General features: G+C 41.0%; 2 protein-coding genes across 8 annotated transcripts in view; one reads left to right on the top strand and one right to left on the bottom strand.

The window, feature by feature from the left end:
- CENPP (centromere protein P) overlaps nt 1–26626 on the top strand; it is a 240311-nt gene that overhangs the window by 98777 nt on the left and 114908 nt on the right. The gene's annotated exons all lie outside the window — the stretch shown is intronic.
- ASPN (asporin) overlaps nt 22272–26626 on the bottom strand; it is a 31557-nt gene continuing 27202 nt past the window's right edge. The window contains exons 7-8 of the mRNA XM_069967189.1: nt 26459–26597; nt 22272–25141 (exon numbers count right to left, since the gene is read on the bottom strand). Of these exons, the coding sequence (XP_069823290.1) occupies nt 24944–25141; nt 26459–26597 (337 nt within the window). The 3' untranslated portion in view covers nt 22272–24943. The remainder of the gene's footprint in view (nt 25142–26458; nt 26598–26626) is intronic.

The following is a 26626-nucleotide window of genomic DNA, read 5'->3' as shown; positions in this document are numbered from 1 at the left end:
GAGTTGAGCAGGAGATCAGCGTAAAGTTGACAAAGCAGGAACACAGCTAGGACCGGAAGATCACACGTAGATTTGTTATTTCTATTCAAAAATCTTCCAGTACTTATCAGTTGATACTTGCCCTACAGGAAGTTATGTAGTCCACAGTGGTCTCTGCTGCCACCTCTGTCCATGACAGGAACTGTTCAGGGCAGTAGAGCACTGTTTCAGACTGGAAAGAATACACTACTTTCTGCAGGACACACAGCAGCTGATAAATAACGGAAGACTTGAGATTTTAAAATAGAAGTAAATTACAAATCTATATAACTTTGTGACACCAGTTGATTTAAAAAAAAAAAGGCACAGGAGTACCCCTTTAAAAGAAAAGTGTTAAAGGGATTGTTCACTAAAAAAAATTTTTCTTTCAAATCAACTGGTGCCATAAAGTGCCAGAGATTTGAATTCACTTCTATTAAAAAAATCTTAAGTCTTCCAGTACTTATCAGCTGCTGTGTGTCCTGCAGGAAGTGGTGTTTTCTTTCCTGTCTGACACAGTGCTCTCTGCTGCCACCTCTGTCCATGTCAGGAACTGTCCAGAGCAGCAGAAAATCCCCATAGAAAACCTCTCCTGCTCTCCAGACTGGAAATAATACAACTTCATGTTGGGCATACAGCAGCTGATAAGTACTGGAAGGCTTGAGATTTTTTAATAGAAGTAAATTACAAATCTCTGGCACTTTATGGCAGCAGTTGATTTGGAAAAAAAAAATTGGTGTACAAAACTTCCTGAGACTTTAATGGGGAGTGTGGCAATTGGGAATCATTGAAAAGGGGGGGGGGTCACCTGACCCCCTTCTTTTCTTAACAGTACCTTTTTATAAGCCTTTCTAAAATAAAGCATTTTGCGTAAACTCTACAATTATAAGTTCACTTTAGTGTTTTTATCATTTATAAAATAGTATGTTCCATATAATTAGTTTAGAATGGATACAGCTTCAGCAGTATGAGAGTTAATGGTCAACCAAGGTAAATATGCAGAGTCCTCAGTCATGAGTGTGTGATACGTGGCATGTCGGACTCCAGCCAGCATTCAGTTACTGCAGATCTTTTCCATATGTTTCCTGTTCTTAGCTCCCTTTGCTAACATTATCCTTCCACTGAGTCAAGAAAAGTAAGCATTCTCCACTGTATAAACAAAAGCTGATTATAAGCCATTCCTACAAACATCTATATCTAATTCATGACATCTTCAGGTAAAGGTGATTCCTTGGCTGATTGGAAAGTAACCAAGTTCTTACCCAAATTGTACACAGATGGTTTCTTCATTTTAACAGTGTTAACATTGCTTTAAGCAGGCCACCTTTAGTTGGGGCATTTATACTTTAACAAAATATCAGAGAAATGTACTGCATGTATAGTATATACTAGCAGTGTGAATTATTTTTTCTATTATATGTGCAGAAATATTGTTTTTTATCCCCCGCAATGAATTGCAGTCTGTGTTTAATATCTGAGCATAACCCAATCCATATCTTGGATCAACCATAGCTGAAGTTTTTGTATATTAATTAAATTAATGTGAAACGCACCCAAAAAATAAAGTTTTTCTTATGCAAAGGAATTAGAGTGTACCTGTCATGTTCCCCCCCCAAGTCACCCCCTACTCACCCACCAAGCTGGCGGCACTGCTAGATGGATTAATATCAATAAAACTGTTCAGAACATGTCTTTGTTGGCTTTTTCTCTGTTTATATTTTCTTTAAAAGAGCCTATAGGTAGAGCCTATCGTTCCCTTGACCCTAGTGCCCCTGTGCCTCGCTGTGCTGTATGTACAGTGCATGCCACTTATTAGGAAAAGAGGTGAGCATAAAGTACAGTGAGGCAAAGTGGTGGTAGGGCTCAGAGAACATTAGACTCCACCTCTTTGACACTATTCATGGCCTGAATAAGGGCATTTATTTATGAAAATAAAAACAGCCACAGCTAACAAAGCTTGTATTGATTTCTATCCAGGGGTGCCACCAAATCGGGAGACAGTCAGGGTTTGACTTTCACGATACACCAGAAGTTCGGATCTCCTTGGATCCTTCAGGTTTAACTGAGAATCTCGCTAATCCGGCACAGGGCCAGAATGACAAGTTCAATTTAAGGAATTCAAGGTGTAAAGGCTCTTTTACAAGGGGCATTCCTAGTAATACTCATTCCCAATTTGCCTGGTCAGCCATTAGCCGACAAATGAGTGTGCACTTGCTAACCGTCTGATTGGCTCTTTTATGCTACTGTTTCAATTATTGCTATCATTGCTTTGCGTAAACTGATGAAGTGTGGTTGATCGATAAAATTGGGTTTTGTTAACAAGCTTTTCTTACTTGAGACAATGGGTACCAGAGGGGAGAATATTGGAAATGCAACTAGTGCAGGGATCCTCAACTTATTTGTTTTAGGCTATTGATCTAGATTCGGATTGAATTGAAAGATAAAGGAGATAAATTTGAAATATTGAAAAAAAGGAGATAATGATATTTAAAAAAAAGTTTGTTTGAAACTAGTAGTTTACTATCCAAATTGGCATTGTTTAGTGCTTATGATATTTGTGCTATAATATCAATTGCTAGTTCATATGGGGACTCCTTTGATGAGTCACACTGCATGGGACCTATGTAGCTTGCTCACTTTGGCTCCTAGGACCATGGATCATAGATTGCCTGAGGCTAATGATCACAGACTTGGTATGTCACTGTATGAAGTCCGGATTTCAGTGGCCATACTCCACAAATACTACAGACAGGTATGACCTTTGTGTGCAGCATGCAGGCGTAAGCAATGTATAAGCAAAACAAGAAGATTAAGGTGAACCTGTTGTTATACTTTACAAGCATAAGACAGTCCACCTGTTTCCCCAAATGAGCGGTTATAAAACCTGTCCCATGTGTTGCATGTTTTATTCATCTGTATAAATAAGCAGCTGCTAGGCATACACCATTTTGATTCTATTACTGAAGCTTAGCACAGCATGACCCTTCTCTACTGGCTCGGCATTCAAGGGTTCACTTCAGAACTTTTGCTCTACTAAGCTTTAAAGTCCTGCCAGCTTTGTGCCTGCTAACCATTCCTGCTTCCACTCTCTACATACAGTACCTTGACACTCATGCTATTTAGTCTACCAAGAACCAAGCACATATGATTCTTTTGTCACCATTAAAAAAAAAAACTGAAGGCATTGTGGTTTTGTGAAATACTTAAAAAAAGCAACTACATGTGGATTCCATATTGAGGAGTACCATAATAAATCGTTCAAACAAGAAAGATCAGACACAATAGGAAAAAATAAAATGAATGCAGAAATATTAAAGGAGGGATTCCCATCTGGAAAGGAACCAGTCATCACTTTTCATGTTGCCAGAACCATAAGTGATCAGGAGGTCCCTGGCAGCTTCTCCCAACCCTACCAACTTTGATTGATCTCTTCTTGTTTGAATAAAAGGAGACCTCTATCAATCCAGCCCACTGGGGCATATAGAGGCCGCCAGGGTCCACACCGATGACTCATAGTTTAGACAGCATGAAAGCAATGACACATTCTGTTCGAATGGGCACTGTTTTTAAAAATTTTAAAAATAAATAAACTTTTTAAATGCCATAGAGAGTGTTCAGACCCCAACCAGTTCAGAGAAGGAGCCTGGGAGGTAGGTAGCAGATTTCACTCCTTGGCTCTCAGCGATTTTCATCCTGCCTCTACATTATAAGTCTACAGTGCTGCCATTCACAATGATTGACATCATATTAACCATTAGCAGCGTGTCCCCATTGGTTTTCCTAATAGTTGAAGGTCTCAGCAGTGGTAACCGGACTGAAGTTAAAACTTTTGACATGTCCTAGTGTCAAAAGTCTTTTACATTGACAGCTATGCTTTAAAAGAAGGGCTTTCCACTTAAAAATAACCCCTATTCACAGGATAGGGGACAAGAAAGAAATTGCGGGGTCCAGCCTCCGTTGCCCCATTCCCCCCCCCCCCCCCCCGACGATTTTTAGATCAGCTACTGGCTCCTTTGTTTTAAGCACAGTCACGGGTCGGCATGCGACCCGCGGCTCTATTCACTCTCTATTGAGCCTCTGGAAAGAGTGGAGTGTTGTACTCTGCTCTCTTTGGCAGCTCCATGGAGAACCCGTGGCTGTATGTAAAACAAACTAGTCAGGGCCGATGGAAAACCTCACAATCTCCTACTTGTCCCCTATCCTGTGGATAGGGGACAAATCAGTTATAGGCAGAAAACCCCTTTAAGTGTTCACCATCTGCTATCAGACACTAACTGCATGTCTGAATTCAGTGATTGCGGCCTGGTCTCAGTCCTTTCATCTTTGCTGTTGCTGTTTACCATTTGTGCCCAGTCCTGCCCTGCCCATTGCAGTCCCCATTCAGTTTATGGCAGCTAGTGTCTTCCAGCATCCTCTCTCTTCCCAGCCTGGGCTTTATGCTATAGGTAAGACCACTGTTCCTCCACTAGCCTCTGGGGTGCGCATGTGTGCCCATTCTCCTAGAATTCCTAAATATTTCCTAAATATTATTCCTCCTTCTGTTTGTTCTGCACCTATTTAAACCCTTTTCACCTGATCCCCCTTGCCTGACTGTTAGTGGTTCCACGTGTTCCTGAGTGAAGGTGTTGTTGTTCTGTCTGCTATTCTGTATCCTGACCCTTGCCTGTTCCTTGGATTACACTTACCTGAGTTACCCCTTCTGTACCGGAGTAAATAGTACATGGGGGGCTGTGATGACTGTGGAGTGGATAGTAGTGATTAGAAATCTTGTTAATTTTAAGGATTAGTTCACTATGATCTGGCTCATTTTAATGGTGCGTTCACACCTACAGGATCTGCAGCTGATTTTCTGCAGCAGATTTCATTTAAATAACTGAACACAGCATAAAATCTGCTGCAGATCTGCTGCAGATCCTGTAGGTGTGAACGCACCCTAAAAGAGCATTTTTTTCTGCATTTAAAATGTTATAGCATTTTTTTCTCTAAAAACCCTGTGGCTATAAATTAGCTAGGAGTCAATAGAAGAATTTGAGATCTCATACCCACATTTATACCCCTCATACCCATTATATCCACATTCATAACGCTCATACCCACATTCATACCGCTTATACATACATTCATACGCACTATACTCACGTTCATACCTCTCACACCCTCCATAGGCTGCAAAATGGCAGAAAAAATTGCTAAAAGATTGTAATAAGATCAAGATACCTGGTAGAGTAAAGGGAAGCACAGTAGAGGCTCCATCATGGCTGCAGCTTACAGCTCTGTGTCCTGAGGAGGCTTGTAGGTGATGGACATACCTAGTAGAGTATAGAGAAGTACAGTTTAGGCTCCATCATGGCTGCAGCTCACAGCTCTGTGTCCCGTGGAGCCTCATAGGTGATGGATTGTCATGTGACCTGTGGAATAATGAGCTACAGGAAAATGAATCAGGAGAATCTAGTTCACCTAGTGACCTACTGAACTAAATGAGACAGGAGAACCAATCAGTCTAGTCTGGTTCAATCACATGTATATGACTGTGCTCAGCAGTGACACCTGTGGTAGTTACAGGTACTGATCCTTAGTTAATGTATGAAGGAGCAGTAAAGCTGCAAGTAGCATATTCAGCACATAGTGAAGATACAAAAGCCAATGCTGGTAACAAGACTTTACCTCTGGGCTAACAAGATGGCCACAGGTTAGCTGGATCAACATACACTCACACACACACACACACACACACACACACACACACACACACACACACTCACTCTCCCCCACTCTCTCTCACACACACACAGACTCTCTCATACTTAAGCTGTGTAAAGTGAGTGTAGTTGCATAGTTTTTATTTTTTTAATATGTGTTCTTTAGGATGTGGTGTGTTTTTATTACTTTCATTTTCCAGCGTCGGGAACTAAAAAGTAAATGGCGGTGTGACAGTGAGCTGGTGCTGCTAGGCCTGACTCTGTACCCCCTGGCTGCTGTGCAGGACTCTGTCGCTCCTTGGTTCTAGTTCATTTTGAACTAATCTTTGCCAGGAAAGTGAACTAAATCATTTAGGTCACTTTGAAGATTAGTTCATTTCGAACTAATCATTCACAAACTACCCATCTCTAGTGGATAGTGCATAAAGAGGTTTCATCGGTGCTAATGACTGGGAAGGGACAGGGATGGGAGGCTGTTATGACGGAGGAAATTGATAGTAAATAGGGGGCTTTGATTCAGGAGTGGATAAATAATGGGGGTCTGTGATGATTGGGGTAATAGTATGTGGGGATTCTAATGATTGCAAAGGGTGACTAATAATATTTAAGTAATCATTTTGAACAGTCTCCTTCGTGTTTGTGTGTGTGTATGTGTGTGTATATATATATATATATATATATATATATATATATATATATATAGTAAAATCCAATTTTTAAATAAGTTCATACACAGCTGTTGCCTTACAATTCTGACAATGTATTTTAGGTCATTTCTGGATTTCTATTTACCATATATGTAAAGGAAATCAAGATTATTAAGATGATAACCATCCATGGGATTACAATATATTTAAATTTTACTTTAGTGCCATATTTTCCATTTCCTTTTTAGAAAATTGTATTCTCTTCCATATTTTTTCACATAAACTTTAGATCCTGAAACCAGAATACTCTGGATAAGCTGAGATTGTTAGTGTGAAAGACACATGCACAGACAGGTAAGATTGTCATTCAGTGAGACCACCCTCAAAACTTCCAGGACAAGAATGAGAAGGGACTTACACTAAATCAATTCATGACAAGTTGTTTACTACACAGCTATATATCAATCTCGTCATCTCCTCATGTTATACAATGTGCTGCTTACAGAGAGGTGTACAGTAATGTGTAAGGTAAAATTGGTATTAAACAGAGAGCAGTGCTGTCTTCGGCAGCACATATACTGAACAAAGAGCATGTAAGTAAGATAAGATGCTCACCTGAAAAAGTTGTGTTAATAGAGACAACATTTTGCATAGCTTTTATATCCTTATTTAAAACACACTCTTCTGCAGAGTTTGGAAAGAAATGGGTATGAATGACTCAAGGCAAATATTTAAAGAAGTTTTATTTGAAATCTTAAGTACAGTGGCCCAGATTTACTAAAACTTTCTTAGACAGTCTGCCAAATATATCAACATAGCTCATGCTGTTTAATAAATCTGACGTATAGGCTATGTGGATACAGATGATCAGCGGGTGGTTGCAAAGTGCTGTACATGATATCATCTGCAGACATAATACCATACTACACACCTAGAACCACCAAACTTCCCCTCCATTCAAACTAATTCAAACTTTTCTTTTTTTTTCTATGAAAATGAATTGAACAGAGTCCCCCAGAGAAAGAAAATCCATGTGTGTTTGGTGTTGGAAATATAGTACCATTAAAGAATTTTAGGGGGGGACCTACCCATTGACTCTGTCAAAGTCGTCAGTCTTCCTTGAGCTTCTATGTGTTTTTGGTTTCAGATTCATGCTTTTGATTTTTTTTTATAGTCATGGCAGTTTTTTGTCTGTGCTGTACTGAGTTTGAAGTTGAAGGTGGAGCTCTAGTTGTCTTCTCGTTTTCCATATAATCCATGGGAATGTTATGCCCGTTGTCCTCTTTAATCTCACTGAGACCCTTGGGTACCTCGGATTGTGCTTTGTGGGACATCAAAAACTGCTAAGAGTACTACATAGAAGACAGGGGAAGCAGTGTAAACATACTTGGGGTGATGGTTATGCTGGTTGCATGACTGAGAAATCTTACTATTAATTTAATTGGCACTGCTATATCACAAGTACCAAAGAGATGGCACCTTCATGTGCAGGGCCCAGATCTCTGTGTACAGTACCCCCTGATTGTTCATTTATACATTGCACTACTACTGTAGTGAAGTGCATTTTGCCTCCAGCACATCTGTATGTAGGCATATACATGGCAGAATTGGGGGCCTTCAAAAGGCCTCAGGCTGCCATGGAAACCCATTGGCAGCAAGCAATCGTGTCGCTGGACTGCCCTTGGGTAAGAGACACCAGCTGATCCGTTACATGCCCTAGTCATGATTTGACCACAGTATGTAACGTGTTAAACTGCCAAGATTGGAGATTTCCTCTAGAACCCTACACCACATTATTCCGACCACAATGGGATTAGGCCCAAAAGTGACCACTGTAAGGCATATTGGCGGTCACCAAGAGGTTAAACTGCTCTCCTTATCTTTTGAGAGCTCAAAAGTGGTAACAGACTCCCTTTAAGAGGAGCAAACGTGGTAATATACAAATAAATCTTATTAAAAAAAAGTCAACAGTATAAAACACATGTTATCACTGACTAAAAGGGAAAGAGTTTTTTTTTATAAATGTATACAGGAAATTGAAAAGATATACGAGAGCTTTTAAGTCTAAATCCTTTGTTAAAAATTGTAGAGATCAGACATGGAAAAAATGTGATTCTGTTACTCACTTTATGGCAGAATTCATAGCCATTTATTGATATAAAGCACATGTTCACCAATTCCCAACTTATATTTCAATATTTTATACTATAATATGGTCTCTGAAAACATTCTGTTCTACTGACCACTGGACCAAAGAAGGATGCACCCTTCTTTTGGACCAGTGTGAGGAATACAGCCTTAGGCTATGTTCACACAACGTGAACGACTGGCCGTTCTGTGACCCCGGCCGGGTCAGGGAACGGCAGGTCTCTGCACAGATTATCCCGGCCGAATTATCTTTATGGCCGTAGTGTTCTGATGCGGGCGCATCAGCGCACGCCCGCATCAGAACTCTACATAGGACACAATGGAGCAAGCAGCCGGAGCCACTCGCTTCATTGTGTGAACTGACACTGAATTGCGGCCGCAGAAAACTGACATGTCAGTTCTTTGCAGCACCGCACGGGATCCCGGCCGGAGCGTATACGATGTGTATACACTCCAGCCGTGATCCCATAGAACAATAGGCTATGTTCCCCTCCGCACAAAGTAGGGCTGTTGTTGCCCACTGCCACAACAGACGTACTTTTACATCGTGTCAACATCGCCTTACAGTGTACTATATAGACACTTGCATCTTAATTTTAGGCATATGAATATATCTATTACGCATGTAGCATTCTGCATAAATACATTTTAGTGTTTATAATACATGCTGTACTTGGCTGTTTTCGACAGCTGCATAGACAATGGATGTAGCGGTGGCATACATGAAGTATTGTCTACTGCTTTCCAAACCAAGAATCTGGTCCCGTTCCTGAGATCGCAGGGGTTTCAGCTGTTGGACTCACCACAATCTGACAATTATACGTTTTTTTGCTTAGTTTTTTTTTTTTGTTTTAAATCTTGGAATACCCCTTTAAATACTACTTTACTTTTAAATCAACCAAGGGCTTCCTATTGTATTCATTGCCGTTCAGTGGGAAACAAAGAAGCCATTTCTTGAGTCTTGAGACTTACTGTAAAACAGACATTTTACATCTCAAAATGAGGTTCAACATACAGTGTATAAAGATAAACTAAGAGGGGCATTCACACGTTGAATGCACGGTCTGTATATATGGATGATGTGCTGCGGAAGCTCCTGAAATCACAATACATTATGATGCCGGGAGATCTGAATCGGTTTAAATCTTACCGCTTCTGTATTGACACATTTTCAATTCTGTAGTGCTAAGGTGTGAACTGATTCAGAGCTCCCAGCATCATAATGAATCATGATGCTGGTAGGTCCATGATTCCAGTCTGTAGCACATCTTCTGTGTACAGACTCTAATCATATAACATGCGTACTCCCCCTTATCCACCAATCCACCCCCAAACCGCTGATGCCATCCGTTTGATGAGAGTAAGTCCTTTCCAGTCTTGTCTTTAAACCCCTTCAAGACAGAGCCCTTTGATTCCCGGATGTCCGGGTCAAATGAATGCAATGTTCCTCCCCGCCTTCTAAGAGCCATAGCGCTTAAGTTTTTCCACCTACAGGGCTGTTCGGGGTGTCATTTTTTGCTGCATGATCTGTAGTTTTTATTGTTATCATATTGGTGTAGCACAAAATTTTTGATCGCTTATTATTATTTTTTTTCTGATATATAATTTAATAAAATCATTAATCCTGATGTGTTTTCTTTTTTGTTTCCGTTTACGCCATTCACGGTGCGGGAACAATAATGTTATCTTTTAATAGATCGGACAATTCCGCATGCTACGATATGTAATATGTTTATTTATTTTTATTTTTTTAAATATTTTTATAATGGGCAAGGGGGGGGTATTTTAAACTTTTATTGGGAGGGGAGTTTATAAGGGGTTTTTGATACTTTTAAAAACTTTTTTTTTATTGCACTTTTTTTTTTAACACTTGGTTTTAATGTAAAAGATGCAATCAATAGTTTGCATGTACTGATCTATGCTATGCCATAAGATAGATCAGTGTTATCGGCGATCTATGTATAGAGCCTGCCTGAGAGCAGACTGTATACATGGATCGCTGATTCGACAGGACAGAGGTAAGAAGCTTACCCCCGCCTGTTGGCACAAGCGATCCCCCGCCTGTTGGCACAAGCGATCGGGACCCCCGCGGCTGCGGGGGTCCTGATAACTCATTGACAGATGCTTGATCTGTCACTGAATACGGCTATAGATCGCAGCGTTTAAGGGTTAATTAGATGCAGCTGCGGGATCGCATCTGCCTCTCGTTATCTCTGGCCCCGAACACACCGATGTGTGCAGGACCGTTCTCACTGCAGCGGTCCCGCACACATCAGAAACCCCTCAGTCAGTAACATATACATACACATTTCTACTGCACAGGGCATGTGAAGTAGGAACGTATATATACAGATTGCTGACGGGAAGGGGTTAATATGCGCCTGGTGCCTTGGTTAGGGTTAAAAAATCGATCTTTTAATCTGCAGCAGCTGAGTGAATGTCGCGTGGCCTAGAGTGTCTGTGCCCTAGGCCTGCGACGCCTCTCCTTTCTTCCTCCCAGGCCTCCATAAGGAACACCCCTGGTAGGATTTCTCCTATTCATTGCTTGTCTAAACAGTGCACATGTGACGCTTCTGATCGTTAGGGCACATGTGCACTGTTTAGACAAGTGATGAATATGAAAAATCCTGCCCTGGGGCGTTCCTAATGATAAGGAGGGAGGCGAGCAGGGGACATCGCAAGCTCACACCAGGGAGAAGTAGGGAATCTGCCCCTTCTCCCTGGCATATGCCTTGGCCGTAAGTTTGATAAATGTCCCCCATTGTAAGGACAGGAGCAGTGCTATTTTTGGGAGAAAGTTGCTTTTCTTATCCAGGATAATCACTTTAAAAGGGTATGCTGTGAAGCATAATATGTTTTACTTGTTCCTCTCCCAGTGCTTACTTTTTCCTCTGTGCTCCTGTCATGAGGTATACTTCCAAGATGAGAGGACGACCTGTGCATGTCGTTAGCATTGCGTGCGGATGTAGTTTCACAAAATCACGCAGCTATTGAATATGCAAGGGGGGGGCAAAGTTTTATCTTCCCTCAGTGCTCCTTGCATGCACCTGCTCCCCTCAAGGATAAGAGAGAGGAAATGAGACCTGGGGAGCACATGTAAGACCCGTTCTGCTCCCCAGATAACCCCTTTAAGGACAACACCTCTTTGGAGGATTCCGGAAACACTTTTCTCTTCAGACATCCTGTTTTGTGCCACTTCATGGTTCCTATACAAACTGAAACTTCTATGAGAGAATTTGTTCTGCAGTAGGACAATTCTTTTTCCATGGGACCCATAGATTTCTAAGGACATTGATCAATGTGGCACCAATCCTATGTGATCAAAGTGATTGGATTTATGACTATTTTTAATGCCATATCTGTTTCAACTATATTTCAGAAACTGATCTTTGTTGTGTCATACTATCCGCTGGCTGTAGAAATGAAACAACCATGTATCATTATAATTGATATGAACAGATGCCGTACATACTTCTTTTATGGTTGACGTTGATGTAGTGGTTAACATAAAATTGCAAAACGCTTGAAGCTATCAGCTCCTTTGACACTTTAGGCAATGGCCTTATGTAGCATTCTATTTAGCTGGACATCATAGCTATGTGATTGAAGGGCACCTACCTTTAGTGGTTTACTGTGGCCCTTTGTAACCACTTCATTCTACGTATCACTAAGAATTGAAGAATACAAATATATTGTAAATCTCAAACCGTCCCTTACTGACGGGATCTGTAGGTCCCCAAGTTACTTGAAAATGTTCACAACCTTAAATGCTAAAAATTAGTATTCAAGTTGTACTAAGAACTGAGCCTCTCCCTTGTACCCCCTTTAACACTAACTTTTCTCACATTGTGAATAAGCACTCACACTAAGGGTAGTTTCACACCTACCGAATCCACAGCGGATCCGAGATCCGCTGCGGATCCAGTACCATTCACCCATATGACAGCACATACTCGCAGCGGGATTGACATCACCTTGTGAGTATGTGCTTTAACCCCCTGCCACTCACAACGCAACCCCACCTGCAGGCCCCACCACCACCCCCATAAGCCTGCCGCCCCCACACCCCGCCGCGCATCCTGCAGCCCGCCGCCGAGAGCATACATTACCTTCTCGGCGGCGCGGCTGCCGTGAGGCTCCCGGCTCCGGTCCCGCTTAGCCGATCAGTGCTGCCGTGCGATGATCCCGCTGCGAATATGTGCTGTCATAGAGGTGAATGGTGCTGGATCCGCAACGGATCTCGCTGTGAATCCGCAGCGTGAGATCCGCTGCAGATTCGGTAGGTGTGAGACTACCTTTAGGGTACGTTCACACTTACTGGATCCGGTTACACCATCACCTGCCAAATGAACACTGGGAGAGATCTTAAATTAAAGCCAGGTTTTCGATGGTACAAGCAATTTGGGGGGTGGGGGTGATCGTGGGTACAGATTCACTTTAATAGTACATTTGAATGTAATAAATAGTGATGAGGAAAGCTCTAGAAAACTCAGGTTCTTCTGAACCCGAGTGCACAGCATTTGAATACCGATGGCTGGATGCAGCTCTAAGGAGTCCTGAAAAACATGTATATATGGCTGTATGCATTTTTCCAGGCAGCCTTAGGGTTGCATCCAACTTCTTTAGCCACCGGCAATCAAGTGCTACATGCTGAGCTTGCTAGCGGCTTCAGGTTCACTCCTCTCTAATAATAAACATTGTAATATATATTATCAGACAAAAATGCCCTAACCCCCTACCCCTGCGGCCGTTATTTTCAGCCTGGGCAACATTGCATTAAAATCAATGTAATGACGCCTGTTCCATGCACATGCCGCACCGACAACGGCCGTCAATCCGTGCGGCCATGCAAAATAATGATCATGGAACAGCAGCCGTTATGAATCTTCTATGCACACACAGATGCAGTCTGTGCATCTGTGGTGTGTATACAAATCAATGCTTAATTGATTTCCATACACACCCTGAAAGGAAATAAATGTTCCTGCGGCTGTCAATGCTCTGGTGGAAAAAAATATTACTTTTTTAGAACAACTGCTTAAAAGTATATTCACACAGAGCTGAATTTGTTGCATCTCAAGCAAAGATCCTTGTGACTGCCACCAAAACAACTCTGTTAAAGGGGAACTTGAAATGAAAATTTGGCTGCAGGCAGGGAGGAACATAATAAAGAAGCTCGACTTACCGGCCCCCCATGCCCCCGCAGCACCATGTCCCAGGCTCACCAACTGCTGCCACGCCTTCTCCCGGGTTCTGGTGTCATCACGACCTGGGAGAAAATATCTGACTCTGTTGAGGGATTTACTGCGCAGTCACTGAGCAGGCAATCCATCAACTGGGCCGTGACTGCAATGGAGCAAAAGATTCAGGATGCTGATGGTGGGGGGGGGTCGGGGGGTCTGGGAGTGGTAAGGCAGCTTTGCGGGGGCACGGGGGGACTTCACACAATTTCTTATATTAGCCGGGTTTCTCCTTAAACCCCTTCAAGACAGAGCCCTTTGATGCACAAAAGTCCGGGTCACATTAATGCAATGTTCCTCCCCGCCTTCTAAGAGCCATAGGGCTTTTATTTTTCCACCTACAGGGCTGGTTGGGGTTGCATTTTTTTGCGCCATGATCTCTAGTTTTTATTAATATCATATTGGTGTAACAGAAAAATTGATTGTTTTTTATAAAAAATTTTCTGATATATAATTTGTTAAAATCAGCAATCCTGGTGTTTTTTTTTCTCGTTTACGCCGTTTACCGTGCGGGAACAATAATGTATAATATGGATCAACGATTCGATAGGACGGAGGAAAGTGACTTACCCCCGCCTGTTGGTACAAGTGATTGGGACGCCCGCAGCATGGCTGTGGGGGTCTCAATCACTCAGTTAAGGGGTTAATGAGACAGCTACGGGATTGCAGCTGCCTCTCATCACTTCCGGCCCCGGACACACTGATGTGTGTGGGACCGCTCTCACTGCAGCGATTCCGCACACATCAGTAACGTATATATACATTCCTGCTGCACGGGGTATGTGCAGTAGGAAAGTATATATACATATTACTGACAGGAAGGGGTTAAGGTACATTAGACTTATTTCTGTGGCAGAAATTTCTGCCAAAAATCTAGCATGTGGATTTACCTTTGAGGGAATGCAATCTATATATGCTCTTCAGGAGTTAACTACTTGGGCTGTTCTGTAATGGTTTTCCATCTCTAGTAAAGTGTTGATCGTATATTCCTTGAACAGTTTCTATGATTCAGTCTCTCTGAGGCAGCGCTGACCTGCTGGAAGCTGTCCAGTCTGGACTCCTCGGTCTCTGACCATACATGATTGCAACTCTAGATAGCCACGTGGCAGGATCATTCCTTTTGTAGCCAGATTGAAAATGCATTTTGATTCTTAGAAACTGTAGGCATACAGTATGTGGGACCATATACGAACATTCATCCCAGTGCTTATAAATGTCTTTCTTGTATTTTAGGTGATAAATTGTTTTCCCAGCTGACCTAATAATATGGACAATTTTAGTTTGTATCCAGTGTAATGTTCAAAGCTCAAATCACATAAGACATGCAAAAACTAACGCTGCGTAGATTGACGTTCCTATAATCAGGCTCTCCTTGATCCTAGAAATAATGCATGGGGTGGTAGCCAGATTGTAAGACTTGAGTGGAGTGTCACAAGTTTTGTATATTTTATCCAAGCTAAGTTTTCATGTTTATTAAATTACTGAAGCGTGAGCTGAGTGGCTTGGCGTATTGATAAACCACGAGCTTTGCATTTTAGAAAGTGTTACACTGCCATCATCTGGTAGATTTCTACTATTACATATCATGACATATTTACAAATTTTAAGGTCTACACTTATGAGGTGATGTGGTGTGTCCATTGCATCTTGTTTATTTAAAGAAAAAAAAATGAGCATGTGAAGTCTAGCAGCCAATCAGATAATGTACCTTTACAATCTTCTTTACCGAGATGTACAACAAGGCCTCATTCACATCTTTTTTCAGGGCATCCTTTGAGGTAAACCGTAGCAAAATGCCAAAATGGAATGCTGGCATAAAGCCCAAAGTGTCCCTAGTGGGCCCAGAGACTTGAAGGATTCTAATGTAGTCTAATTGTAAGTACATTTGGTCCATTTCCCAAACATATAAACTTTCTGTGGGGGACTTAAAGGAAAATTGTCAGCGAGAAAAAAATGCCTCAAACAACTGAAATGACTATATAGCTATCTGAACATTAAGACTATTCTTACCCTTTATTGTAGTTGTCTCTGGTGCAATCACCTACATTTTAGAACCTCTCTGAAGTCTTACATAGCTGTGTCCATGGCATTAAAGTGCATTGCAGTGCCCTGGCCACACCTCTGTGCTGCAATAGAAAACATAGAAAAAACATGCAGCAAACCAGATTCTTCAAAATATGAGGCAGGCCTGGGATGTGAATGGGGCCTAAAGGTGCCTATATACCTTCAGTAACTCTGTTATCTTTACTGTCCTCCCAATACACATGAATGCTCGACCAGTTAAAATCCATCACGCCTGCGCCCCAAGTAATGATGGTGGAGACTTGGGAGGCCTCCATACACCTAATATGGACGGCCAAATCCACTGCTAGTGTATAGGCGCCTTTAGGCTGGGTTCACACACAGTATATATCAGTCAGTTTTTTGCAACCTCAATCAGGAGTGGATTGAAAACCCAGAAAGTCTGTGTTTACACACTGTTCAAATTGAGTGGATGGCCGCCATATAACAGTAAATAACGGACATTATTTCAATATAACAGCCGTTGTTCTAAAATAACAGCAAGTATTTGCCATTAAATGACGGCCATCCACTCAATTTCAACATTGTGTGAACAGATCCTTTCTGTGTTTTCAATCCACTCCTGGTTTTGGTTGCAATATGAGGACTGACTGAAATATACGTAGTGTGAACCCAGCCTTAAAGTGTAATCACATAGATTACAGAATGCTTGGGCTGGGGTAAGTGATAGAAATCAGAGGGTAGTTATAAATGGGTCTTCCTTCCCATGCATATGGGAAGGAAGACCCCATGCCAAGAGTACTTAAAGAGGACCTGTAAATGAGATGTTACTATCATTAAATAGTTTAGGGTGTCCTCATTATACGACTTTTTACAGTTTCTTGATGCGGCCTTCCATTCCCAAGATGTGGGTTTATAGTTTCTCTGACAATTCAGGAAATAGTTAAATGGGTTGTGAACTATATAAATTTATAGTCATTATTAATTACTAGTCAGACCACACATGGAATATTGGGTACAGTTTTGAGCAACGGTGAACAAGATATAGTGGAGGTTGACTGGGGTCAAATCATAATCTGTATATACCAGAACTGTATGTATAACAAGGGGGCATCCTCTAGGCCTAGAAGTAAGTAGGTTTCTACACTAATATAGAAGGGGATTTCTTTACTGTAAGAGCAATGAAACTATGGAGCTTTCTGGAGTAGAAGTGGTCATGGAGGACTTACTAAGTGTAAAAGGGGGTCTGGATACATATCTGGAGTGTAAGAACACATCATGGTTACTAGAGTCTCGAGAAGAGTTGCTGATCCAGCGATTTATTCTGATTGTCAGCTTTTGAGTCGGGGAGGAGTCTTATCCCTAAAATGAGGAACAATGTTTTGGTTTTTTTCCCTTCATTTGTATAAACACTGCTCTGACCTTAGTTAATAGTGCTGAGTGGTACAACATATCATACCCTGATCTGTCACACATCCGTTATACATGATCTCTAAGTATATCACGGACTAAACTCTGCGGGACTACTGGCATCATAATCTACCATGATGCAGTGAGCTCCCAACTAGCTACAGCTGTATGCCACTGAGCTGACACGGCTGTGTCAGTTCAATAGCATAGTGCTAAACTGTTGCGGAGCTCGCTTTATCATATTAAATTATGATGCCAGGAGTCCCGTAGAGTTTAGTCGGTGATATACAGCCAGCTTACAGACCGTATATCACAGATGTATGAACCAGTCCTTAGTATTCAGCATGGTACCATGTGACTGCAAGCTGTGTGTCATGTTGTTGGTGTCTGGTTTTATAGTCTTGACACTGCCTTTATATCCCTAATAAACTGTAAGGTCCACAACAAATCCTTTGTGCCATAATGTATTTTTATGAAGGAGGTAAATACCCTAAATCCGAAGGATCGATGAGCATTATGCAAAACTATAACTAAATGAGGTCATCACACACGGCAAACACACTACCCTATTGCATTCTAGCACTGTACTGTACACTTATTCTCTTATCATTAGGAACAGCAGCAAAAATGGTTAAAGTTAATGGCCGTGTCTTTTTTTTTTTAACCTTGCTTACTATGTAACTGTTATAGGGGTTATCCAGGCTTCGAAAAACAAGGCTGATTTCTACCAAAAACAGCGCCACTCTTGTCCTCAGTTTGGGTGTGTGTTTTCAACTCCGTTCCAATAAAGTCAGTGGAGCTGAATTGAAATACCAAACACAACCAGAGGACATACTCTACTTTACTCTACTCTACTTTACTTATCTTATGTGAATGTGAGGAAGACAACACTATGTTTGAAATAGCTAAAATGTAGTGTATTTGCGTGTATTTCACATGTCCGTGAATACTGTATGTTAGATGAGCACGTTTGGAATATTTAATCTTAATACCATTGACAACCTCTAGAGTTTATGTTGTGTAGAAATACTTTCCTGATAACCCTATCAGGGCCTATACTCCTACTTTGTCATAATAAAAATATTTCCTACGTTTTGCTTAACCATTTAATAACTAGAATGCGTGATGTCACAAATCTACACTTTTACTTAATGGGGGTCTTATAGGCCCCCATGCAAATCACATGGAGAAACTAAAATAAATAACTTTTACAAGTTTATTTCAAAATTACCAAGTGAAACATTGGTAAAGTAATTGTCCATGGTAATGTTTCAACCTGAATTGTTTATTTGTACGGCAAGTGTTTTCACAATCTCAGACCCTAGATCTTTCTGTACTGGTGCATCCCACTGTAGATAAGTCCATTTATGCCATAATAATTTGCAGTCACAGATCCAGAAGACTTTTATTTCATACTTTGCTGGTTTACTGGGCATGTATTGTATGAATCTGCAATGTTTAAAGTTGCTCATCTACTTTAACATTAGTACTAGGATTGTAAAGTTTGGTGCAATTTTTGATAAATTTGTTCCAGATATAACTGATAGGGGGAATTTGTCTGTTTGGAACCTCGCTGCACGAGTTCGCTTATCATCAAATCGAATGTTTCTTTTAATTTCCTCATATCTGTCCACCGCCATTGTCACTTTATAGTGTGGATATTAAAGTGGGTCCAGAAATAATTCTTAGATTGGAACATCATACGATTATTGACTCCCTGAGAGCAGTAAAAGTCAAATATATGCATAAAGTTCCTCTTTTGAGATATTTTCTAGGACTTATTTTTTGCAGACATGATACGTCTTCCTTCAAGGTTTAAACATAAACGGACCTCTTCTGCAATATTGGGAGAAAAAAAGTGCAGAATACATATTTAGGGGAAAAGTGCCTGGGACTTCCCACGGCTCCTTGATCATGTCTAACAATATTATGTATTGGAATACGTCCGACTGATGAAGGATTACTGTTGCAAAAAACATTAGTTTTGGATGTTCTACTTATCACTTCTTCAGAATCACCTAGATCCACTTCATCATCAGAAGAATCACTGGATAAGGATGTTTAATTAGCTGGTGGCAGGTATTCTTCATCAGACAAAGTTAACTTTCATCATCACTTTGAAACATAATTGTTTCAGTCTCTTGGTCAGTCAGATGCTTGGAGGAAGACTGTGCCATTGCTGACTAGATATTAGCAAACCTAAAGAAAAAACAATGCGCACAATCAGGGTTGTCCACTCTTTGTTTGTGTGTCACACACTGTAAGGGTAGAGTGCCCCATTACTCCTCTCACCCTCAGCAGCTCTTACCTTTTATACTTTCTTTTAGGTAATGTACAATTTTCTGGATTGTTGTGGCTCACCAGGAGTTGGCGGATGCTTTAGTCCAGGTCTAGGAAGAGATCTCACAGGTGACCATCCGCAACCTCATCTGGAGCATGCCCAGGCATTGTAGGGATACAGGCATGTGGAGGCCACACACAATACTGAGCCTCATTTTGACTTATTTTAAGGACATTACATCAAAGTTGGATTAGCCTGGAGTGTGTGTTTCGACTTACATTGTAACTTTTTTGTGTAACTCCAAATCCAGGCCGCCATTGGTTGGTAAATTTGATTTCCATTGATGATTTTTGTGTGATTTTGTTGTCAGCACATTCAACTTTGTACAGAACAAGTATTCAATGAGAATATTTAATTCATTTACACTACCGTTCAAAAGTTTGGGGTCACCCAAACAATTTTGTGTTTTCCATGAAAAGTCACACTTCTTCACCACCATACGTTGTGAAATGAATAGAAAATAGAGTCAGGACATTGACAAGGTTAGAAATAATGATTTGTATTTGAAATAACATTGTTTTTACATCACACTGCTTTCGTCAAAGAATCCACCATTTGCAGCAATTACAGCATTGCACACCTTTGGCATTCTAGCTATTAATCTGTTGAGGTAAGCTGGAGAAATTGCACCCCACACTTCTAGAAGCAGCTCCCACAAGTTGGATTGGTTGGATGGGCACTTCTGGCGTACCATATGGTCAAGCTGCTCCCACAACAGCTCAATGGGGTTCAGATCTGATGACTGCGCTGGCCATTTCTTTTAAAGTTAGGACTAGTTTAAAGTTATCTTCATTGAAAAGTACAGTGATTTTCTTTCAACATTTCAATGTGACCCCAAACTTTTGAACGGTAGTGTAGATCTAGGATGTGTTATTTGGGTGTTCCCTTTATTTTTTTGAGCAGTGTATATGGTGGGCAGACCATTTCTTTGAAGCCTGCACCCTTGATTTTTAGTGTTGGTCCCTAGAGAAAACACAGAAGTAGTTCTCACCTGCAGTAAGAGGTTCCTACTGGGTCAAAGTAAATCTAACACTACCCTACAGTAAAAGAAGTCACTGAAAGGCTTTGATTGATGGGTTTGGGTCTAAATGTATATTGTGCTTTGGTCCGCGGTCTGGTCTAAGGGTCTAAATTTATTTTTCGCCCTGATAAGAGATCCCAGTGGTCTGAAGTTTACTAAAGCCCCTATTACATGGGGCGACTGAGAGGAACAAACAAGCGATGTCAGCACTTGTTTGCTCCTCGTTACTTGCTCTCTGCCGCAGCCATTACACAGGCTGGCAGCGAGCTCGTGAGTGCAGGGGGGGGCCTGCAGAGCTGCGGGGAAGGGGGGGGGGCTGCCCGGGTGATCGCTAGATCACCCAGGCAGCCCATAGCAAATAGCAGCAGCTGCTGCCACTGCTCCTATTCCACGGTGCAACGGCAGCAGGTCGTTGCTATATTAGTTGTTTGTCTTTCAACATGTTCAACATCATTCATGTCGGCTGAACGTTGTCTTCTATTACACAAGATGATTATCGGACAAATACTGCCGATAATGGTTTGTGTAATAGGGCAATTAGTTCAGAATTTTTATAATCCTTTTGAGATTCTTTAAAAAAAATGGTCATTTTCTTCATCCAGCAGGAGGACTATGCTGCTTTCATACTTCTGTAATTAAATGCATTTTAGCATTTGTACAGTATTTTAAGTTTTACTCAGGCCCTCAGTGATATACATTGACAACCTATTCAATCTTGTAGGTCCTGCAGCACCAATAATCCCTGACGGTCCCCTCTATTATTCTTTCTGGATGCACGCTGGGTCACCCACGATCCACAAGTGGGTATAACGTGATAATGCAAGAGAAGTCCAACAGCATCCACCATGTATCTATGTGACTGGAACACCAATAAATTTTGGTAATACAACCGTGGATGCTGTTGGACTTCTCTTGCATTAATACATTGACAACCTGTCAAAAAGTTATGCAGCAATGTATATGGCAGTACACTGACAGCAGGGCCATCCAGTTTAATCACCCAAATGTAGTGACTTTATTCAGGCTATTTCCTACACATATACATTTACAGAATTCATTGTCATTTACAGAAAGCATTGTCTAAAGTTCTGTTGGTACCAACAGACTAAAGAGATACTCACCTGTATAACTTCTGCTTGGCTCCGCTGCATACCGCCTTCACTTTCTGGTTTGGTGGTGTGGTGGTGGGTGTTTATGACAGGATGCAGTGATTCAAAGTCAGATCTTTGTCTCCCGCTGAGATCCATGTTTTCCAGGACTCCCTAGGGCTGCATCCCACTTCGTCAGCCACCGGTAGTCAAATGCTGAGTGTTTTGGGTTCAGATAAACCGAAGCATTCTTGAGGTTTGCTTATTTCTAATACCAGTTCAGGAGTATCCAGAGCGTAGAGCAGCGGTCGTTAACCTAGACAATGGGCTGTCAACTATAGGGTAAGACAACAAAGCCAAAGTGCAAAAGTAAGCAATTTTGCTAATAGAAAGCATTTCAGAAATTGCTTACTTTTAAATTATGTAACAAATATTAAACGTTTCTCAGGTGAGAATACCCCATTGAATATAGACTTGCAGGAAATGGCATAAGCATAGTAACTAGTTGACTTTGTTATTATACTGACTGTATATCATATACATTGGCTGTTTTGGCAATTCCTAGGCACTACCGTTTGTAAGATAACCCCTTTAATATCATACTTGTAACCAATAAGAATAGAACACAAGTCACATGCTGTTTTCAAAACATTTTATTACTAAACAACCGTATAATACTATATAACACTTAATTTAATATGCTCAGACCGAACATATATACAGTAACTAGATATAGTACAACATAGCATATTTTAACTTTACGTGGAGCAGGTTGTTTGCCGATGATCTTATACTAGTAGAGTAAATCCCAGGCTATACAGTAACTTTAGCTGCATGCCACATTGACTGTAAAGTAAAAGATTTCTTCTTATAGAAATGCATTGGGACCACAATGTGATAGATAGATACAAAAACAGTGTCCAAGTCAATAAAAAATTAGTACTTATGTGTAGCATCTTTATCGATCTTATGCAACTGTATATCTTTTACGTGACACAGTAAAGACTGGCCATTATGCAGCCGCCCTCACATGTAGTCCAGGTTTCATTTACAATGTTTTACTTTTTTTTACCCGATAGCTGATGTTTTAACCCAATATTTTGCATAGTACAAGAACCTTTAAGATATGTGAATACCCGAAATTTTTAATTGTCTTGTTTACATTGACTAAAAATAGACTAGAGATGTAGTGTCAAGGCTTCATTAATATAGACAAACAATGCAAAAGCCAAAGAACTGCTTGCACAAGTGAATACTACAGAGAAACTGATAACTATGAGTATTGAAATCTAAAAAGTGCTTTATAGTATTGATAAAATAATGCTGGTGCTGGCAATAGCTGGAGTACACTTACATTGTGTACAGTACCTTTTAGCCACCTGAGAAATGCGCATTACTAATGCACTGTGGGAACTTCTGTTCTGACAGGAGCACGTGGTGTGTTCGTACCGTGTCTTGTACCGTTTGCCATGCAGACTAAGGGTTCTATTACACTGGCCAACTACGGCCCAATCATTTTAGTAGTAGATGGCCCGATAACTGGTCTTCTTGAGGAGAGGTAAGGTATCAGGTGTTTGGGCAACCGTCGGCCGCTGTTACACGTAACGATGCGCGGTCGGCGCCTGACTATTTTAGGTCTAAACCTAAACCAATGATCAGCGGATAATCATCGGCTGATCGTTGTCTCTATTACACGGAGCGATAATCGGCCAAATCTGTCCAATTATCGCTGTGTTGAATATGGCCCTAAAACAATTATTGGCTGAGCCATCGGTTTTGGACAAATGTACTGTAAGTTCACTCATCTCTAATAATTTCCTGCTCTTAGTTTAAGTTCTTAGGCTGGCATACGCAAGGGACTTTGATCAGCCATATTGTGGAATCCTTCATATAAATGATGATGGTAACATGGCAAACTAAACTTGTGGATCATTGTGTTTGAAATAATAAAGTAACAGTGAATGTGCACAAAGTACCAAATGAACCTTCAAAATTAGTCAATTGGGCCAAACAGAATTCTTTTTGGCCATACACATATGATAATGGTCGGCTGAAATAGTCGGGATCCCTGAAGCATCGTTGTTGGGAGTTATTTTACATCAATTCCCGCTCTTGGCTAAAGTTCTTAGGCTGCCCATGCACATGGGACATTGAGCGCCACACTGTGAAATACTTTATATAAGGATTGTGCTGGCAACATGTCAGACTAAACTTGTGAATCTATGTGTTTTAAAAAGAATAATAAACAAAATGAACTTACACCGTGGCAATTGATTATTCGAGTTCAGACAATAGAGCCATAAAGAGTTGTTTTTTTTTATGCTGACCACAGGTAAAAAAAAATGCAGCATAGCTGTTTACGTTTTTATAAGTCTCGTACCATTAGCCCTTGTTAATGATCATCCTCGTGCAATGGTCAAATGGCCAAAACCATCCATTTCAGCCAATCGTTATCTTATGTGTGCCACCAAGTCCCAGGATACACTTTTATTCTGACACGTTCATATTTCCACAGTACCTTGTCCTTTCCTATATTTCTGCCTATTATGTACTCCAAAGGGCCAGCGGAACTTGGAACTTGCATATTCCAATATTCAACCACATAAGTTATTGTAATGGGGACCTGCATTATCAACAATCGGCTAAAATCCCTCTGTTTAAAGGCAAGAGCAATGCTGACAAAAAGCCTGCAGGGCTGCGGGTAAATAAAATTCCTAGGCGATACCCTGCAGGCGCCGTTAGCAGAATCGAAGCACTTTCTATTATCTGCTGACAGGCCCTGATGATTTACTGATGGAAACAGCCATCACAAAATTGCTGAGACTTCTGAAAACAATAACTCTCTATATATACATGTTGACATCTGTAATTAAAAACAGGTTACTATGTAATTATTGCATTCAGCCACTGAAGGGAGCCCTAGATTTATGTATGCGAAGATATTAGAGGGAAGAAAGCAGCAGGCGAGTTTATATTAGCACCAATTGTAAATGCACACGCTTTACTACTCTGATAACATGACTTAGAGGATTTCATTTGCCTGGACAGAATAGGTCAAATTAGAGCTATACATTGTCCGTTCTCTTCTCTTCTTAACCAGGTTTCAAGTATTTAATGACTAAAATAGATTTCATGCAATTACTCTGTAAACATAATTGGCCCATTAAGGTTTCTGTTTGTCAGGCATAGTAACAGGAAAAATAAAAATATATGGCACAGTCCTCTTCCATTGATTGGTTGTTCCTCAAGTCCAGAGCAGACCGATGTTCTTATTCATAAGGACCGACAGCCAAGCTCACTTTTTTTTTTTTACTTTCGAAAGTTCCCAACTTGCACACTGTTCCTGCCCAGAGTGCAGCGAAATGTTGCAGGTTGAACTTCCCAATATTTTACAGGATTCCCAAAAAGGCTTATTCCACTATAGAGAGATTTCTTCATCTTGGGTGGTACGGGACAGAAATCATTCACATCCACTTTTGCGATATGATTTGAGTGAAGGAACAAGACCTAGATGTGTAGATTGGAAATCTGTTATATAAATATAATTTATACAGTTTTGAAAGCTTAACCCACCCAGTTTCCATGTCTTTATAAGGGTTTCAATTTTAGTAGCTGTACATATACTTTGATTTAAAGGACAAGTGCCATGAAAAACTTTTTCCCAGTAATTGAAGCACATTACAAAGTTATATAACTCTATAATATGCTTCAATCACCTATCTGCCTCCCTTCCCTGCCTTTTCCCCCCTCCACCCCCCACCAGGAAGTGTCCTGACTCACACAGACCTGATTACTGTCGTCACCGTCACCAAGCTGTTCTCTCAGCTCCTTCTCCTATTACACTAGCCTCCCCCCTCCCCTGCCTTGTCAGGTGACAGGCTTGCTCAGCTCCCATTGGCTGAACAACTGCAAGCCATCACTTGTCACATCTCACTTGCTTATCTTCCCTCAGACTGACTCGGGCACATAGGCAGCTCCCCCCTCCCCTCATACCCTCTCTCCTGCTGCCGTGGACTCAGTGAAGGAGTCATGTCACTAGAGAAGATAAGCTGAGCAAGCAGAGTCACCTGACAAGGAGGGGAGGGGGAGGCTGCTGTAACAGGACCTAGAGCAGCCCTCCTGCTGATGACTCATCCTCACAAGAAGGAGCTGCCTGGTGACGGTGACGACAGTAATCAGGTCTGTGTGAGTCAGGACACTTCCTGGTGGGGGGTGGAGGGGGGAAAAGACAGGGAAGGGAGGCAGATAGGGGATTGAAGCATATTACAGAGTTATATAACTTTGTAATGTGCTTCAATTACTAGGAAAAATGTTTTTCATGGCACTTGTCCTTTAAGTGTATTTATCATTTCACCAAACATCTGACATGTCATAAAGGAGATGGAAAGAGGTGAAAAGGAAGAGGCAAAAGCATTTATCTGAGCTTGGTGCCCCTTTTTTTCTGCTTATCTCTTGGAGAGCCAAGCAAAAATCAGGAAGCCTAGTGACCAGCTGATGTTTTTGTCCCTTGGTTTTAGTGAATGGTGGGGCTCTCAGTACCTGGACCCCCACCAATCAAAAATTTTGGACATTTCACTATGTCATGAGAAGTTTGTTAAAATGATTAGTACTTTATCTGTAGATATTTTCTACCGACCTTAACTTTATATCTAAATATGGATATACATAAAAATGTATGAGTGGTCAGACAATAACTGTTTTACGTTAGAGTGTACAAAGACCACAATAATATATTCTAATATTTCACTATGGTTGTAAAGATTTTCCAACATTTTTTACACCCACTACAAAAATGACACTATTTCTAACATAGTTTGTACCCACCTGTAAGTATCTCAGGTTAGAAATTCCAGGAGGAACCTTTTTCAGCTTGTTATTTTCTAAGTGGATTTCTCTTATTTTTGGTACATTAGCAAAACTTCCATTTTCAACATCTTTAATTTTATTATGACCTAACCCAAGTCTAAAAACAAACAAAAAAAATCAAAATTA

The sequence above is a fragment of the Dendropsophus ebraccatus genome, chromosome 4 (genome assembly GCF_027789765.1).
Source record: "Dendropsophus ebraccatus isolate aDenEbr1 chromosome 4, aDenEbr1.pat, whole genome shotgun sequence".
NCBI lineage: Eukaryota > Metazoa > Chordata > Amphibia > Anura > Hylidae > Dendropsophus > Dendropsophus ebraccatus.
This window is presented reverse-complemented; position numbering and strand designations above follow the sequence as displayed.